Source organism: Gymnoscopelus braueri (assembly GCF_963280865.1).
Source record: "Gymnoscopelus braueri genome assembly, chromosome: 3".
Taxonomy (NCBI): Eukaryota; Metazoa; Chordata; class Actinopteri; order Myctophiformes; family Myctophidae; genus Gymnoscopelus; species Gymnoscopelus braueri.
This window is the reverse complement of record NC_137612.1, coordinates 57,273,984-57,294,015: the sequence shown is the minus strand read 5'-3', so window position 1 is coordinate 57,294,015 and position 20,032 is coordinate 57,273,984. Positions and strand designations below refer to the sequence as shown.

At 41.3% G+C, this 20,032-nt stretch overlaps 1 protein-coding gene across 1 annotated transcript in view; it reads left to right on the top strand.

Annotated features, from left to right (window-relative positions):
• LOC308082388 (IQ motif and SEC7 domain-containing protein 1-like) overlaps positions 1 to 18,233 on the top strand; it is a 28,998-nt gene extending 10,765 nt beyond the window's left edge. The window contains exons 7-15 of the mRNA XM_080424117.1: positions 1,926 to 2,092; positions 2,627 to 2,766; positions 4,888 to 4,917; positions 6,389 to 6,514; positions 7,385 to 7,484; positions 8,178 to 8,339; positions 8,834 to 9,022; positions 12,371 to 12,420; positions 14,880 to 18,233. Of these exons, the coding sequence (XP_080280243.1) occupies positions 1,926 to 2,092; positions 2,627 to 2,766; positions 4,888 to 4,917; positions 6,389 to 6,514; positions 7,385 to 7,484; positions 8,178 to 8,339; positions 8,834 to 9,022; positions 12,371 to 12,420; positions 14,880 to 15,446 (1,531 nt within the window). The 3' untranslated portion in view covers positions 15,447 to 18,233. The remainder of the gene's footprint in view (positions 1 to 1,925; positions 2,093 to 2,626; positions 2,767 to 4,887; positions 4,918 to 6,388; positions 6,515 to 7,384; positions 7,485 to 8,177; positions 8,340 to 8,833; positions 9,023 to 12,370; positions 12,421 to 14,879) is intronic.
• The last annotated feature ends 1,799 nt before the right edge of the window (positions 18,234 to 20,032 follow it).

Genomic DNA, 20,032 nt, shown 5'->3' with positions numbered 1-20,032 from the left:
ACTGACTCTTTTCAGTATAGATTTCCTTTCAAGGCTCCATAAAAAAAAACCTGGCTGTGTGATGAGAAGGTTATTATTTTCCCTAAAGGTGTTTTTTGACCTTATAAACATCACCAGACTCCAGTTTTTAGAGGTAAGATATGGGTCACATGAGGCAAAGTCACGTCCTGATCCAAAACAAAACGTACTGGGAAATGACGTCCCCTTCAGGGCCTGGGACACTGTCCCCTTCAGGGCATGGGACACTGTTTGTGTCAGTTTTTAAATGTCTCCTCTCCACACCTAGAAAAAGCACTTCAGTGTAGTGGCGGACAGTACATTTGCTTGAGTACTGTTGGTACTTAAAGTGATATTTCACTTTCAGACATGTTTGGGGTCATTTTAACGTTTACTCAGGCTTTTGTGAACACGCTAGACAGTTTTTAAGTTTGCTTGATTCAGTATTTAGATATTTGATATTCATTTTAACTCTTTGACTGCCCCGGACGGGAATTCCCGTCCGATGGCTCTATGGCTATCATGGCCAATGACGGAATGACGAAAATATGAAAAAAAAAAAATCTGAATTTTTTGGTCTTTTTATTTTTTGGTTTATCTCAAAGGCAGTGAAAGAGTTAACAGACACGCCCCCTTCCCATGCAAACCCATTGTAACTTCAAACTCCATTTTAACCGTGTTAGATTAATTGAACAAAAAAAAAAGTATTTTTCCAATTACTTTTTTTTCATTACTTTTTTTTCATTACTTTTTTAAAATAATGGAAAAAGTAATTGAAAAAACACGGTCTCCTCACTCATTAGAAGGACAATATCAGTCACCAGAACCAAGGGTGAGTGTTTTCAATTAATCTATCATGGTTAAAATGGAGTTAGAAGTCTGTTAAAATTAATATCAAATTTCTAAATACTGAATCAAGCAACTTAAAAACTGTCTGGGGTGTTCACGAAAGCCCATAGACGTCAACATAATACCCCAAACATGTTTGAAAGTTAAAGGGATACTTCACTCTCGGGCCGGGGACACATTTAAAAAAAATATTAAAAATAAATGAAAAAAGTTATGGAAAATTCATGGCCCCCTCACACATTAGTAGGACACTGCGTGTCGTGAGGGGGCCATGAATTTTCCATAACTTTTTTCATTTATTTTTAATATTTTTTTTAAATGTGTCCCCGGCCCGAGAGTGAAGTATCCCTTTAAGTACGGAATTTGGAATAGGCCCTATTTATTTTTTTGTTTTTGTCTATTGCAAGCTAATGACGTTCAAGGAGAAATATTGTACTTTTGACTCCACTACATTTCTAGGAAGGGACTCTTGCGACAAAAACTCGCAAACATATAATATGAATTAACTACTTAAGTCCTATTTCAAATAGAGTGAAAATGACCGATCTACAAGCTCACGATGTGAGCTTGTTAGATCTGCTATTTTCACAATTTCTGAAATTTCGGACCATTTCTGACACTTTCTGAAAACGTACTTTGTAATTTCCACTTTTGAATACTAGTACTGCTTCACTGTACAGAAATAATGTGCTTTGAATTCCCCTTCAGGGCCTTGGACACTGTTTGTGTCCCTTATATTTAATAAAGCAGAAAAAGCACTTCAGTGTAAAGAAACGATGTGCTTTGATCAGGCGTTGGTCAAAGAGAAAACAACACCAGCGTACCCTCTTTTAACCACTTAAACCATATTTGACCGGGGTCCCCCGGGGCTCTGTACTAGGACCTTCACGTGTTCGTGTTTTTGTTTCTTAGATTAGAATTTCAGCCCCTGCCCCTCTAATATTCTCTTCACGTCCATGACCTATCCTCTTTTTCTCAAGTTAACTGAGGTTCTGAAACTAGCACCTGGCTTGAGAAGGTCTTGCTTAGTCTCCAAAATGAACCGTGTGTGCGTATCTCCATTCTCCCCCTGCGTGCAGCCAGCGGTACTGCATCTGCAACCCCGGGGTGGTGCGACAGTTCAGGAACCCAGACACCATCTTTATCCTGGCGTTCGCCATCATCCTCCTCAACACGGACATGTACAGCCCCAACGTCAAGCCGGAGAGGAAGATGAAGTTGGACGACTTTGTCAAGAACCTGAGAGGTACCTGAGTGTGTTCTCGTCTCTAAAACAACACCACACTTTTTAACCTGAGTGTCATTGTTACTAAACCAATACTTTGTCAAGAACCTCAGAGGTACCTGAATGTTGTTCTTGTTAATAAACCAGTAGGTAGTAGGCGGCGGCCCTCTGTCAGTAGGCCAAGGAAGACGGGCCATGAATATTTTACACATATTGTCATGTTTTTTTAAATAGATTTCCTAGTTTGTTAACCACTTAAACCCTGTATACTTAGCTGACTGGAGTCCCCCAGGGTTATGTACCTAGGCCCCCTACTTTTTTCCTCTCTACGCTAAATAATCTATACTTGTGCTCATAGGATATTTTTGCCGAATGTTATTTGCCAGAATAGGGACGTTAGGGTTCAAGTTGTTAACAATAGAGCCACGCAAAGCGAGCGTGAAAATTATGGTAATAATGAGTCTGTCTGTCTGTCTGTCTGTCTGTCTGTCTGTCTGTCTGTCTGTCTGTCTGTCGTCCTGTCCTGTCCTGTCCTGTCCTGTCCTGTCCTGTCAGGTGTGGACGACGGGGAGGACATTCCTAGGGAGATGTTAACAGGAATATACGAGCGGATTCGGAGGCGGGAGCTGAAGACCAACGAGGACCATGTGTCCCAAGTGCAGAAAGTAGAAAAACTCATCGTGGGGAAGAAACCGGTGAGCTGACCTTTAACCCTTGTGGTGAAACAATGGTGGAAGAAGTCCTCAGATTGTTTACTAGAGACCGATTCTAAAAAACACCTTCTAAATCTGAGTTTTCTGAAAAGTTTTATTTTTTATCATGTTGCTATACATGTATATCGTTGTTGTCATTGTAGAAACATTGTATTTCCAAAACCGTTCCTTTTTTATTACTATTTTAAAAACGATTTAAAATAGTGAAAATAGCCGATCTACAAGCACACAACACCTCACATCGCGAGGCGTTGTGTGCTTGTAGATCTGCTATTTTCACTACTTCTGTGCAACACTCTTATATGATGAAGTAGGGCTTTAACGGGGAAAAAAAACATCCAAATTTGAAACTTGGAGATACAAGGTTTCTGCCCGACAGTAACGATATATACTAAAATGACACAGATGCTTTCCCGGATTGGAAGTTATAACAAAGTATAACGTAACAATCTTTCCAGGTCTAAATGGGTATCAATACCACAATGTGGAAAGTACAAAATGATTTGCATAAAAATACTTACAGTGCTAAATGTAAAGGCACTCATTATGCAGAATGGTCTCATATTTATTGTCCACATTTTGTCATTTTAGGGGCAAGGCTGCTTGACCTTTGGTGTTGTACATTTTTTGAGGGCAAAAAGGACAAATGCCAGGGCAGGAAGGCCATCAAATAAAGCAATGATTTCAAGTCCTCATAAATCATGAATTTAATTAATTTTATATATTTTTTCAATACATAGTATGACTGAAATAATTGACAAAAAAAGCTTATTTCACGAAATAATTAATGACCAATCTTTGTAGAAAGAGTTCATACACTCTCAGCCCTGGAACAATCAGTCACTGGACTCTTTTTGAATAGGGGGATGTGGAAAAATTCAGATATTGACAGGACAGAGGCAGAGGAGAAAACGGTACAATCAGCTGGGGCAGTGTGTGGACGGGCCATCAAGGCCACTGTGACCTCAGGTCAGATATCATTACTGTCGGGGCAGAATCCTCTTATCTCCATATTCTAACCTTTTGTGTTTTTTCGCAAATAAACGCCCCACTTGATCATACCACAGCGTCACACAAAAGCATCAAAAGTAGCAGATCCGTAAGCTCAAAATGTGGCACGAAGCGACGCGTTTCGAGCTTGTACATCTGCTACTTTTGATGTTTTTGAATTTGAATCCCGAAAAGTCACAGTTTTGAACGTATGAGGTTTCCACCCGACAGAGACAATATCTTTTTGAGAGGCAAGCAGGCCAAACTGAGGGGCTCCACAGTGGCCATGGCCATCATGGCCTCCATGAAATTCCTGTCCTGGTTGACATGTTACAGTATAAACGTTGTGTGGACCCTGTAAAACCAGAGACAGTCCTTTAACTTGACGGAGCGTCCTTGCAGCATGAAGCAAGTCAATCCATCATGAGCACAGACCTTCATGCTGGAGGAGTATAACACCGTGACCTGGCTGACATGATGAGTCCTAATGAGAAATGACTTGATCTGAACAGCAACCTGTCATTTTGCAATATTTTCCCCGCAGCCATGAGGTCCATGGATATTTTGCCCCTATTGCAAAATGACTTAGAAAAGACAAACAAACAAAAATAACTGAAAATAGCTAAATGTTTTTTAATGAGCTCATCACATTTTTACATCGCAATTCACAACGCGTAGCCTGCTTTCTTTTTTTTTTAACAATTTTTTTTTACATTTTCAAAAATGACAGCCCTACCACAAACTGGTTAAACTTAAATGTATTTGTTTGCCTCTCCAACCGGCGGCGTTTACTCGGAATATTTTTATTCCATTCATCTCACTATAGCTCCACCTCAGAGCTGCTACAAAGATGAGTCAGCACAACATCCAGTCTAGAGGATTCTAAAGTGCTTCATTCTCCGCAAGATGAATGCAGATGTTACACTTTGCTGAGTGGATAAAAAAACAAACATTCTGCATGAAGGACACAACAGAGACCGTCACACCCCAGTCTTATTTACTGTTTACTGCGGCGTGTGCAATGTTTGCTTCCTTTTGGTATGTACTGTTTGAACAATTGTGCTGTATTCTGTTCTGTAGTGACTCTATTGTTTTTCTCTTGTACCTCCTTAGATCGGCTCTCTGCACCACGGCCTGGGATGTGTAAGTATCCTTAAATATTGCTTGATTAATATCCAGGGGCAAGGTCACTTGGCCTTTGGTGTTCTGAGGGCACAAAGGTCACATGCCAGGGCAGCAAGGCCAGCAAATAAAACAACGATTTGAAGTCACTGTAGACTCAGGGCAGATCATTGTATGAGGGGCAGAAGGCCACACTAGAGCTGTGTTTCCCAAACAGTGGGTCTAGGACCCATTTTATGGTTCGCAAATAAAAATACAACAATTTTTGTTGTATTTCCTACATTTTTATTTTAATTATTATTATTTCAAAGGATTTTCACATGTTTTCCCCAAAACATCACAAACAACACAATTCATTGAAAGTGTATTTGTGGAGCTTATCCTGTTGAACAAAACTATATTAATATCAAATCATATTTTCTTTTAAAGGACCACACCCAATTTTCAACCTATCTACATATAATTGGTCTTCACTAATGCTCATTATAAGATGGCACCATTTCTGTCTACTCACTCTGTGTCTCAGAGGAGGGCTGTGGACAAACTCTCCTACCAGTGACATCATCGGTAGGCAGGTTTGGTCATTTGGGACCAATTATATGAAGATAAGATAGGTTGAAAATGGGTGACGTTGTCCTTTAAGAACAGTACTTGCGTACATGTGCTTAGTTACTTTACACCACTATAAAGACGGACTGCACTCCTATTATAAGTAGAGTGGTGCTCAGACGAAGCACACTGTAGTTGCTACAATATCTGCAAGGAGCTCGTATTGAATTTTTACTAAGGTTGCAGCTATTTCTGTACCAATGCCCTGAGACCCTCCCTGTGCTCTCACGGTGACATCACTTGAATGTCAAACAGAGGAGCGTAGACAGTCTGCCAACTTTCACTGACACCGCAGTCCATAAAAAGACATTTGCTGTGCTTTGTCTTCGCCGTCCGAATATTGAATTGCTTCATGTGGATAAGTTGACCAAACACAATATTCAGCCGCATGGTGTGTTGTTATAATAACTCGCTGTATGAATCATCTAGGACAGTGATGTGATGTTATGATAACTTACTATATGCATCATCTAAGATAGTGATAATGACTCACTATCTCACATATGAATCATCTAAGCGGTTCTCAAACTTTTTAGCTCGAGACCCAAAAGAAAAAACGATGTCTCTCTGTGACCCAAACTATAGTGAAAATAGCAGATCTACAAGCTCACACCACAACCACTGAAAAAGGGGCAAAATATAATTGGCGACTTTAAATTTAGAGAAATGATAAATAAATAATAAATAAATTATTTATTTGAGATATTAAATTCATGTGTGTGTGTGTGTGTGTGTGTGTGTGTGTGTGTGTGTGTGTGTGTGTGTGTGTGTGTGTGTGTGTGTGTGTGTGTGTGTGTGTGTGTGTGTGTGTGTGTGTGTGTGTGTGTGTGTGTGTGTGTGTGTGTGTGTGTGTGTGTGTGTGTGTGTGTGTGTGTGTGTGCAGGTATTATCGCTCCCCCACCGGAGGCTGGTGTGTTACTGCAGGCTGTTTGAAGTGCCAGACCCCAACAAGCCTCAGAAGCTGGGGGTCCACCAGAGAGAGATCTTCCTGTTCAACGACCTGCTGGTGGTACGTACCTTACTCTACCACAGCGTTTCTCCAAGTGGGTGCGGTGGCACCATATAGGGCACTGTTTCCCAAAACAGTTGGTCAGGACTCATTTTTGTGTCCTGAAGAAGTTATTCACAGGGATGACCTGAGCCAAACAGTTTTGAGATCTGGAAGGGTTGGGATCTTGACATTTTTGAAAATAACAGATCTACAAGCTCACAATGCGTCAAATTGATCTGCTATTTTAAAATAGCCGATTTATATGCAGTGGGGTTAAAGTTATTAACTGAAGCAAGCCCAAATAAGCAACTACACTTTAACACATTCCATGCCAGAGGTTAATCTCATAATGTACTCACCAGTGCCAACGTTTTATTGTTGTTTTTTTGTTTTTTTCACGTCGCCATAGACCTTGTTAAAATCCTTAAGATTGAGCTCTGCACTGTTTGTAAACATCGCCCAGATCTCCCTGCGTCTACCAGAAAAAAAACACGTGTCAAACGGAGCTCGGTTTACGTTAAACAGTGATATGCGAGGAGAAAAAACTACAAGGAGAAAATTGAGTTTCAGTTTCGTCATTAGAATGAGGGCCGACGGGATCGGCAAAACCGGATCCCAAATAATTCTGTTTCCGGTGGTCAAACCGGAACCGGAAATGGATCAAAAAATTCAGAAAGTGCACCTCGAGTGAAATCAACGCGATTGGCACGTGGCGGCTTTAAATAGGTTCGCGTAGATCTACGCGATTGGCACTCAATGTGTTAAACACAAGCAAAAGAAAAAAGCAACCCGCAACTACCAATATTTACAAGCGCCTTTACAGGAAAACAAGTCCAAAGTCGCTTATAACAAGCAGACTTGGCAACACTGACAGCATCTCTCCCACAGGTCACCAAGATCTTCCAGAAGAAGAAGAATTCTGTGACGTACAGTTTCCGACAGTCCTTCTCGCTTTACGGCATGCAAGTTCTGCTCTTTGAAAACCAGTGTAAGTTCCATTTTACGTGTGTGTGTGTGTGTGTGTGTGTGTGTGTGTGTGTGTGTGTGTGTGTGTGTGTGTGTGTGTGTGTGTGTGTGTGTGTGTGTGTGTGTGTGTGTGTGTGTGTGTGTGTGTGTGTGTGTGTGTGTGTGTGTGTGTGTGCTCGGTGAACTACATCGTATACGTATAGTATCTATTAGAAACAAGAAGGGATACAAGAAGAGGTGAGTGCTAGGGGGGAGATGGAGTCTGAAGAGGTGAGTGCTAGGCGGTGAGGTGGAGTCTGAAGAGGTCATAGATGGACTCGAGACTTTGACTTGAGTCACAAATGTGATGACTTCAGACTTACTTGATCAAATAAAGTATTTTCAAGTCACTTGATACCTACACAAAGCTTAGGACTTGGCAGTCTAGACTTGAGACTTACTTGTACTTGTATAAAACAACGACTGCTAGGGAGTGAGATGGAGTCTGAAGAGGTGAGTGCAAGGGGGTGAGATGATAGATTAGAATAGACCTGGAATAGATTAGATACCTTTATTGATCCCACAGGGGGAAATTCAGGCGCCAGAGACCGGAGTTTAAAGAAATAATTCTTCAGATAATGGCAAAAAAATACAGTTCCAGAACAACCATAGTGGGTTACTGTATGTCCATTCTGTGTGGGACATGAGGTCATATACTTTATGCATTATTCTTCAGATTATCCCAACGGAGTGCGTCTGACGTCGGCCGTGCCCGGAGCTGATGTCAAAGTGCTCATCAACTTCAACGCTCCCAACCCCCAAGACCGTAAGAAATTCACAGAAGACCTGCGAGAATCCGTCTCAGAAATCCAGGAGATGGAGAAATATCGCATTGAGTGTAAGAGAAAAATCGGATTGATTGATTGATTGGTTGATTTAGTTGTGCAAAACCTTTTATAATGAGGCTGTCTGTCTGGGTGAATTGGGAATTGGCATTAACAACTAAATGGGAGAAAATGTTAAGATTTATAAAATGAAAATGCTGAATTCAACACAAAGTGTGTATGTGGCATTTGACTCACCGACTCTACTTTGATATCCATAACGTGGGAACCCCCACATCAAATATAAATTTGTCTACTGCCAAACCTGTCGACTAGTTATAAGTAGTTATAACAGACGACTACTAGTCAACTATTAGTCGACTAGTTGGTGAAACCCCTAGTCAGCAGTGGGGGAATTGGGAATTGGCATAACAAATACATTGGAAAAATAAAATAAAATAAAGGCCACATTCGTGTTTGTGGCATTCACTCATCAACTCGTATGCTTTGGTATTTGACGTTTTGTTATCACAAAATCACCCGCGTACGTGTGTTGTCTCGTGCGCAGCGGAGCTGGAGAAGCAGAAGGGCGTGGTGGTGAGAGGCAGCATCATGTCCCAGCATGGCTCCGGGCTGAAGAAAGACCCGACGGGCAACGGACAGCTGAGCCGCGGCAGCCTGGACGACAGCTACGCCATCGGAGAGGGTCTGAAGAGGAGCGCGCTGAGCAGCTCGCTGCGGGACCTCTCAGACGCAGGTACGCTCAGAGATATGGTCACCTAGAACCCTGCCTTCCTAAGCAGATAGAATGCCTTAGAGACTCACTAGATGAAATACGAAGTAAATGTCCTCAGTGATAAATTGATCCATTTGTAACTCTGAAAGTCTACTGACGTAACCGAATGGACCGTTACGGGTTCATTGGTTTACGTTGGTAGACTGTCAGAGTTACATTAAGGGGCCGTGTCCACATAGAACTTCTTTTGAGTTGACAGCACCAGTCCTCCATGTATTTCTATGGTAAAGATGCGCTGGTGCACTCCTCTTTCCAGCGCTTACCATTGCGATGCAGCGCTCCCGACGCCCAGTGTTTTTTTTTGGTGGAGCGCCGGTCATTTCATCCTCCTGATTGCAATGTGACAACCCGACGTTGAATCATTACCACAACCATGAGAAGTCCATGTTTACATTGTGTCAGCTAAGCTATTCATGCTAATAACACAGGACGTTTGAGCAGTGAGCACCTCAATGGTTGATAGGTTGGGCATCACGCTGTGTGAGCGCACTATGGACATGATATCCACACTGTGTGTGAGCACTATGGACATGATATCCACACTGTGTGTGAGCGCTATGTTCATGATATGAATGGACATGATATCCAAAGCATGTCTCAGCTATAAAGGCTTTCTCTGTGGACACTCAGGATTGTATAGTTTAGATGGTAGATGTGACCTGGATGCTGGCATGATACGACATTTCTCATGAAGTAAGAAAGAGAGTTGCACTCATAAAAAGGATCCATTCACTTGTGTTCTGTAAAATGACATACAATGGAAGATTAACTTATCTTAATGATAACCGTTTACTAGGCAGTGTGTGAGCGAGGTGGAATACAAACAACTTGTTTAACAACGTATCTCATGGACATTTTGTTTTCATCGTTCTAGCAGGTATGAAGTGAAAGTACACCGTTCCTGTTGCACTGTTCTATTTGAGGTTGTAGCCACTGCAACTAAAGCCCCTTGCACACAGAGTCAGATTTTGTTCAACACACAAAAAGGACATTAACAAATGTAAAACAAAGACACGCTTCTCCGTGGCTTCTCGCAATCTTACATTTTCGTTTTAGTGGCTGCAACGATGTGTTATTTTGTTATTTTGATTCCTGCATTTTTTTCGGATGTTTTAAAGAGTAGTTGGCCACTGAAAAATGGCATCGGCCTCTTTGTGTTAGGGCCAGATGATAGCCTGGCTCTGAGTGAAGGCATCCTCATTGTAATGTTTCTATAAAATATTGAAGAAACCGATGTTCTTTTAAAACAACATCTTTATTTATACATCGTAGCAGCTCTCTATTGTGGAGTGGTGTGTCTCATTCTGCTGACTCTATACCAGTGTAGCGTTCAGACAAATCCACAGGCTAGATGTATACAGAGAAGCCTCTGTATACATCTAGCCTTTTGTTTTGGTTAAAACAAAAAAAGTCTTGTTAAAGCTTTGAAGCTCTATATTGTGATAGTAATCATTGCTATGGAGTGTTTGTTCAGTAACAGGGGTCTTCCTGTCTCTCCTGCTCTTATAAACAGAAAATACATTTTCAGGTGGGTTAAAATTTTTGTCCAATCAGGAGAGAGAACCCCACAAAGATATCAACCTTGGGATCCATTTATTATTTTTTTGCGTTCATCTACTCGTTTATTTTATCACTTTCGATTTCACTTGTTTATCCTGTATCATGTAAGACGGGGAGACCCCTGTCACTGAACAAACACTCTATATTAGCAATTCTGATTACAATCAGTGTTTAGAGCTACTGTATGTAACAATTATTTTAACACATCGGGTGCCAAACACAGTAAAAAAAACGTGTTTTCATAGAGTAGCGCATAGGTGCCGAACACGGTAAAAAACGTGTTATCAGTCTTTTTGTTTTTTTCCACAAGGGGGGGGGCTAGCGCAGCTCTGGAATCAAGGGACAGATGGATCACTGTGCCAAAAAACATGGCTCCCCGTCCACTCCCGTTCTATTTCCTTGATGAAAACCTCTGCAGCTCCGAAACTTTTTACATTGGGGAAAACAAGTCATTTTCGATGGGCGATTACTCCGCAATGGCGACTCGCGTGAGAGATGTTATTGTTCCAGGCGTTAGCCAGGACCATCGATCGCCGTGCACGCATCCATTGTTTACGTGTGGGTGCTCGCCGTGGAGTCCACAGCTATAAACAGCACAGCGTTACAAACGGTGAGATCTCTGGCACTCAAAGTAATCTGTTTTAATAAAACGCTGGCACCCGATGTGTTAACAAAGAATATCGCTTACACAACCTTTAACTGTATAAAAGGGTGATTCAGAGAAAGCCCTGGAGAGATTGAGGTGTTTACCAATGGCTCCAGGTCTAATTTAATCAAGGTTATTGGTTCATAGTCCTGCTTTATCAACACAGGAGCTCTGTGGGCTACTGCCATCGATTAGGGTTAGACTAGCGAGCCTTGGTGAGAGGAATTAAAGTTGTATTGTTGATTCTGGCAGAGACACAGTGCGCTTCAGTCTACTTGGACAATGCACTTCAGTTTAGGGAGATGAACAGGCTGGTATAGCTTCCTAGGAGCCTAATAAGGCCTTTACCAATGAGAAGGTGTCATGCCAGCTGCTCACACTGCGTTGTAGACACAACAGTCCTCCTGTCATGTAGACTAGTGGTTACTATAGTGGAGTTGATGGTGTGCTTGGTGGTAGATGATTCTCTCCTTCTCTGCTTCCCATCCCCTAAAGGCTAATTAAAGGCTATACTACAGAACATGTTTTATGAAAATGAATAATAATAAGAAATACTACATTCAAAGAGCTTTTGTAAATGTGTGAAATAGAAGCATTGGTTCTCCCCAAATAAATGATTGTGAAATAATCATTAACTTCTGCAAGTCGTAAGCTGACGACAGACATTATCCATCCGTTTTTGGATAATGGGTGATGTTTTTTTTTACCCTAAATATTATAATTTTTTAAGGCAGCCATCTTGTTTGCAAACTACGTGATTGCTGTCTTATAGAGGTGACAGGGAAATAATGCATCTTAAGTAGTGTAGGTGTACATTTAGGTGATGTATAAGTGTATAGGTCATATGATGCATTGGTGTCAAATTGATTAGCCTTTAAATGGGAGTGCGAGATGGACTGTTGGACATACAGTACGGTATGGAATGAGTGTTGGCTTAGTAGTGCACAACACTAGATGTGTAGATGGCTATATAACCGTAGATGTTAGACATATTGTCTGGTCTGTTTCTTATGACTTAGATATTAGACTTGTTGTCTGATGTGTTTCATATGACGTAGATATTAGACAAATTATCTGATGTGTTTAAACGTGTTCCGCTTCAGGAAAGCGTGGGCGACGCAGCAGTGCAGGATCATTAGACAGCAATATGGAAGTAAGTTCTGTCACCTCTGTGTCTATGGCATGCACAGTCAAATAACATAAACAACATATAAGGTCTGCACACTGGCAACATAAGCTCCACTGTTTATTGCTTGAGTCAACGTTTCGATCACACAAGGACCTTAAACGTACTGTATGAAGATCCTTGTGGGATTTAAACAGTGAATTAAGCCATAAACAACAGTGGAGCTTATTTTACCAGTGTGCCGACATTCTTTTATTTTATGTATTGTTGTTTGTCCTGCACCTGGGCACTTGGATGTGTGCGCACTATATCCATTCTATGCACAGCAAAATCCTCAGTGTTCTTTTACACCTGGGAGTGTACAAATGCAACCAAATGGACCTGTAAAGGTTGAGTAAACCACTTAAGCACTATTTTATTCTTTGTTGTATGACGGTGTGACGGTGTCACACAAAAAATAATAATAGTGGTTGAAGGAACACTCCGGCTTTTACTGTGTATGCATTCTGAAAGATCAAAGCTTTTTCTTTCGTACTTGCTCACTGGTTTTGCTTTGTAGTTTGACTTGCTTGGTGTTGCTTTTGGGGGTGGAGGGTATCTGTGCTTGCATGTGGTTCATTTCTGCTCTGCATGATGGGACTCATGACACTTAACACTCCCACGAGGACTCACAGCACTTACACTTACACCAACCGGGCTCGCAATTCACCTCTGTATAGCTCCATTGTATTAGCAACAATAACGTTTCGATCCTACATGGATCTTCTTCAGGTTAAGATGACAGAACATCTATTTATATGCACGCGCACACCCATGACACTCAACACTCATACCAGGACTCTTGGGTTTCTTGGGTTTCAGCCCAGATGATACTCAACATAGAATGTATTTTTACTTTGCTAAGCTTAAAGGATTAGTTCACACAACAAGAAACTTTTTTTTTAATTGTCTGCTCAGCTTCATGCAGTTGACAAAGTTGGGGGGGAGGTTAAGCCAGTAGATAGCAGACATAGTAGAGAGAGAGAGAAAAGTGGAGAGCGTAGTGGAGTGACATGCAGCAAATGATCTGGCCATCCGGAACTCTCTGATCACAGCATTTTGTGCCCATTTGATATGCCTAACCACTTGGGTTGATATGCCTAACCACTTGGGTTGATATGCCTAACCACTTGGGTTGATATGCCTACACAGCACTTAGGTTGCCCCAAAACATTGTTTTGGAATTCTACAAAATAGTCTCCACTGACTTCAGCTGTTTGGGGGAAAGATGCTGTTTTGTTGTCAAATTGGTGTCATGTGAACAAAGAGATTGTATCTGTTTTCCGAGAAGACATTGGATTTTCATAATCTGAAACATTGCATCTTGTGGATCTGCACAATGTCAGCTGTGAATAGTGGCTGCTCACATAATTTGCATGTAGCGCATGGCTCTGAAATAGCTGCTTCTTTGCTTTCTTTTTGTATTGTGTGATACAGTGCTTTTTTGTGTGGTTTCTTTGCTTTTTTGGGGGGTTTAAAGTGTTTTTTTTAGCTTTTGTTTCTTTGTTTGTTTCTCTCACTCCAAACTCTACCAATTGTATCCAGTCAGGAGATATAGAGATAACTTCAATATATAGTGTTCCAATTGCAATTGTGTCAGTTCTTTTGTTTTTTATCATCACTTCCAATTTCACTTGTTTATCCTCTAGTGAGTCTATCCTGTATGAGTTCTCTCTCTCTTGATTGGATACAATTGATATCCCGAACTGAAAATGTATTTTCTGTTCATTATAGAGCTGTAGAGACGCAGAAACCCACCCCTGTTACTGAACAAACACTCTATAGCAGTGGTTCTCAAAGTGAGGTCCAGGGACCCTCTGTGGTCCTTGACGGGGTTCCAAATGAACCCTTACAGGTCTGTAACTCTGAGAGTGTACACATTCCTTTTGTACACTCTCAGGGTTATGGGGGTCCTTGAAATTAAAAAGAACCACTGCTCTATAGCAATCATTAGTATTGGAATATAGAGCTTTTTAAGACTCATTTTAACCCAATAGCATCACTTAGTCAAATATATATATATTTTTAAATATATATTCATTTAAATGTAGGGTAAGTGATATTCCTTTGTTAAAATAAGTGTTAAATAGCTCTATATTGTGATAGTACTAATTGCTATAGAGTGTTTGTTCAGTAACAGTGTTAAATAGCTCTATATTGTGATAGTAATCATTGCTATAGAGTGTTTGTTCAGTCACAGTGTTAAATAGCTCTATATTGTGATAGCACTAATTGCTATAGAGTGGTTGTTCAGTAACAGGGGTCTCCATGTCTTTCCAGCTCTTTAGTAAACAGAAAATGACACTTTCAGGTCGGGATAGCAATTTGAAAATTGGAAGTGATGACACAAATAAATGAGCAGACAAAAATATCTCTAAGATTTTAATTTAATTCCAATGTATTTGACCATTGCAGTGTGTACTAATGCCTGTCGTTGTCCCACACAGGGCTCCATCATTAACAGTCCCCACATGCGGAGGAGAGCGCCCTCTAGCAGAGACTTCCCGCCGTCGCAGCGCCACAGCGGCCACTCCCTCACCAGCTCCTCTTCCGCACAGCGGCTGGGCTCGCTGTTCAGCGGCACCAAGCGGGCCAAGTCCCCCAGCCCCACCTCGCCGCACCCCCACCCGCCGCACCACCCCACCCTCGTCTCGCACTCCCCGCACCCCGCCAACCTGCACCACACGGCCCGGGGGAGCGGGGGCGGTGGCAGCGGGGGGACCCCCGAAACCGACCCCCATTATGTGGGCCAAAACCCCCCTCCGTACCACCACCATCACCACTACCACCCGCCGGCCCACCTCCAGCACCCGCCGCACCAGTACCACCCCCCGTCCTCCTCCTCCTCCTCCCACGGAGGCCACGGGGGCCACGGCCCGCCTCACTCGCAACATCTGCCCTCCACTCACCACCACGGACCCCCGCAGGCGGCCCCCATCTCCCCGACGCCCGGCGGCGGCGGCGGCGGCGGCAGCTCCAAGCCCAAACACAGCGGCATCAGCACCGTGGTGTGAGGCACACAAACACACACACACACACACACACACACACACACACACACACACACACACACACACACACACACACACACACACACACAGGACAGAACTGGATGTTTCAGGGAAAAGGGGGGAGTATCGTGTCGTTCCCGGGAGGAGGGGGGAAATGACTTTTTCATTAGCGCAACGCCGTGTGAGTGGGGGGGAGGGGGACTGTCAGCCGTTAAAGTGTCTTGCTCAGGGACACTTCGACGCGTAGACTTGGACGGGCGAGCCGAGGCGAGGGTCGAACCGGAGACTTTTAATGATTACCAGACAGACTTTCCGCCCCGCCGGGCTACGGTCTGTCGCCCTCCGCTCGGTGGTTCTGGACACTGATAATGACAGTCGTACTTTGTCGCACACGGATAGACTCTGCCGCCGGTGCGTCGGCAACGTTACAGCACCAACAGAACAGCGGTTTATAGCACCCATGGCACAGCGGATTCAGCACTAACTGTTTTACAGCCTCATTTGCTGCTCGATGACTAAGTTATGCTCTGTCGTAAGAAAGCGTTGCGTGATGAAAGTAGCCGACGTACAAGCTCAGAGTGTAGACTGTAAAAAACTAATGGACGAAGGGAGACGTTTTGAAGACACTATTTCAGCTATCCACCATCTTGGAATTTCCGGTCCCAGAATGGAACCGTAAACAACTGCTATTGGCTGGAAGGGCAGCGAAGGGCGGGTCTTCACTCAGTAGAAGCCCTAGAAGTATACCTTACTTTATCATGATTTTTTTGAATTAGGGATCATAATTTACAAAAACCCATATCATGGTTATTTTAAGAAGACTTTAAACTAGCGACTGAAAACATAAAGTATTTATGACAATGTTTACTAAGGTAATAAAATCAAAAGTTAAGTCCGGTCAAATATCCATTCAGTTTAATGGCATGAAACGTCTTTTGCAACCAGCAGGAAGGGAAATAGTCACACCTTCTAGGCCGTTAATGAGAACTGCAACGTATTTCCACTTTGGCTTCATATCCAGCGACGGATACTTGCCGCCTGGCTCAGAGCTCGTACGCCGGCTACTTCCGGGCGCATCGTCGTGCGACGAAGCACAAACAGGGGCTTCAGTTCGAGGGACTATAGTTTCCACGATGTAAAGAAGAAGAGCCAGGGACCGCAGAGCAAGAAGCATGCACAAAGAAGACCACAAATACTGTTTTCATGTTCCCCTTAAGAGAAGACTGGCCACCCTCGCGATAAACACGATCAAATTATCTCGCTTTACTAGCGTATCGCAGACGTAAGCAGCGATCTTTGCGTTAATGTCTGCCATGTGTGAGTTTGTCTTTGTACAATGACGTGGCTGACGAACTCAGACAGACATGTACAGTAGTCTGTACAAGTATTTAATGGCATAGTACGTAACTTTGCCCTGTGTTTACATGATAAAACAGTGAATCCGTAAACACCACTACGCCAGTGGCTGAAGACTACTGGTATAGAGAGGGAAATGATGGGTAAAAAATGCATTTATTGTTTCGTTATGTAAACACACGACAAAGTTACATACTATGCCTTTAATGTAGCATAATTAGCTCACAGCACACTGTGATTCTCTCGGTTAGAAGATCATAAATGTGCCAATTATTGAAGCATTTACTGATTTAGTCACCATCTTTTTGCTTTGTGTAAATTGTGCATATAGTATTTTGTAATATAATGATATTATCAACTGTTATTATTATTATTATTACGACAGGAGAAATAAATCAGCCTAAGGCACCAGTACAAAGACTCAGTATTATACACTTACACATACTAGCGTTGTTTCACGGTTAAGAAACCCATAAAAGTTTTTATCAGTGAGCTGGAATAACTACATGGTTGCCTTTGAATTAAGACAGATTTATATTTCATTGTATGACGACGTCTCTCTCGCCTCAAAATAGCTCCTTGTGGATCCGCTATTTTGGGCGAGCGATGCAGTGGATACAGGTAAAGTGGGCACCTTGGAAGAGTGGGCAAGTTAAATTGGCTATTTCTTCCCAAAATGTAAAAACATTAATAATTCTGAAAATGGTCTCAAACAAGGTAAAGTATACATGATTTGAACATGCACGGTACATCATTATCAGACTTAAATGTTTCCTTCAACTTCTTGTGTATGTCCAAAACGACTGGCTTTACAGGTTTTGTAGCAATTTATAACAATTGTTGAAATATTAGGCTTTAATTGTCAAATGTTCAAGCATGCTCTAATCATGTATACTTTACATTACTTAAAACTATTTTCCAAAACTTCCTTGCTGCCATCTTCCACTATTCCTGTTACCGACACGGCCACACGATGGAGTATAAATTAAGCTGTGGGGGTCTGTGTGGAGGTCCTTCAAAGCCAGTGTAGACGGATGCTCTGGTGGTCCACCACATTTCTCAGTCTGTCTTCCCTGCACTTTGCTGCAGACTTGGCAACAGAGTCAAGTCCCACAAACAAACAATTCATCTGAATGTCTGGTCACTTACGGCTGCTTGTCCACCATCACTGTTTTTTCCCCTTCTTTTTACTCTAGAGGCTGATTTAAACATAAGTGACCGTGTTTTGTGATAAATACAATTATTATGATATTTTCAACTAGAACAAAAAGACACTTTTCAGTTTCAGTTGAAAAGTCGGTAACACTTTACTTAAAGGTCAGGGTCAGGTCTATAATGCATTCTAAGCGTATTTATAATGCATTATGATGCACTTATAAGGATTCATAACACTCTTTATACATGTTTACAATTATGCATAACAACTTATAACGAGGTTTATGAACTATTAGAAAATTAGAAAATGTCTTTATACTAAAGAAGACACTTTAGAACTGACTAGGTCATGGTAGTTATAATGTGCTGTTCCACTGAGCTTATAGTGCATTATAACCAGCACTTATAATACTTCATAAACCTTGTATTGGTTATGCATGATTATAAACATTTATAACGAGTGTTATGAAGCCTTATAAATGCATTATAAATGCTATTATAATGCATTATACTGTTGGCCTTTAAGTAAAGCATTACCAAAAAGTATTTGTGTCATACGACAAATAAATGAAGTATAAGTTATGGTATAATTTATACTTAATATGTCATATGAAGTATAAAAAGCTTTAATAAACTAAATGAAATGCTACATAGTGATCTTACAAATAGTATTCAAGCATTCAAGCATTTTATGCGTATGGGATTTTCTGTTGTTGGTCTTGCAACATGGCTGTGAAACCAATTAATGTATACGCCAATTCATCGCATGATGATGTCGCTTTGTTCTTTTCAGCAAGTGACACCGTTGTACTATGAAATATAAACGAGTGTAAAGCTCTCAGCTGGCTGAGTGTCACAGGTTCAATTCACTTCATCATCACTTCTTCATTCTTTCTTTTTATCATATTCAGTAATGCTGTTTAATTCAGCCATGTGACCCATGATACATCATACAAAATCAGCAAAATTGCATTACTATCAAGGTCTATTATTGTTATTATTATTATTATTATTATAATTAATAATCATTATTATCAAGGTTCATTGCAGCATATTTTTTGGATCGACTGTTGTGTACTGTGGTTCTATGTACAGTGAGGATGAGGAGCAGCTGGTCCTGGGATGAAGATGACTGATATACTGAAGTGGCAAGTCTTTATAGGCTGTTTATTTTTATGTTTTATTCTAAAAATAAAAAAATAAACAAAATTAAAAAAGGGTTAGATATTTTAATTTTAATGCGAACATTACACAATTTTTTTACAGCAAAAATAGCAGATCAACAAGCTCACAAGCTCGATTATAGAGCAGCTCTTTTCACTACTTTCTGAAATAGGGCTTAAAGCCACTTCACCCATTTTCAACCTATCTTCATATAATTAGTCCTCGCTAATGCTCATTATAATGTGGTACCATTTCTGTCTACTAGATCTGTGTCTCAGAGGAGGGGCTGTGGACAGTTCAGAAACCTGCCTACCAGTTTCATCAAACTGCAGGCTTTCTATTCCTGGAAAGTTAGCGTACTATAATGGAAGAATTGTTGTTGCATTATTATTATATCTATTTTTTTTTTAAATGATCAAACCTGCCTACCGATGATGTCACTGGTAGGCAGGTCTCAGAACTGTCCACAGCCTTCCTCTGAAACACGCACAGAGTAGACAAAAATTGTACCATATTATAATGAGCATTAGTGGTGACAAATTATATAAAGATAGGTTAAAAATGTGTGAAATGGTCCTTTAAGAGATTTGTAATAGAGGGGAAAAAGGAAGCGGGTCCTAGAGTAGCGCCCTGGGGAACTCTTGTCAATGAAGTATAGTGGTTATGTTGTTAAAGACTATCACCCATGGATTTGTTTTTGTTCTTTTGTTTTTTACTTATGTGTGCAATATGTATGTAATATTTTATCAATGGACAATTGTTGTTTTCTTCATAGTTTTTTTAGTTGTTTGTTATTGTTATTGTTTTTTCCCCAGTGTCTCAGCGAAGTGCATCTCTCCACATGGGGTTTGGAGGCCGCACCGCAACAGATAAAGAATGTCACAGAAAAGGATTTGCATGGAACATTGTATTCT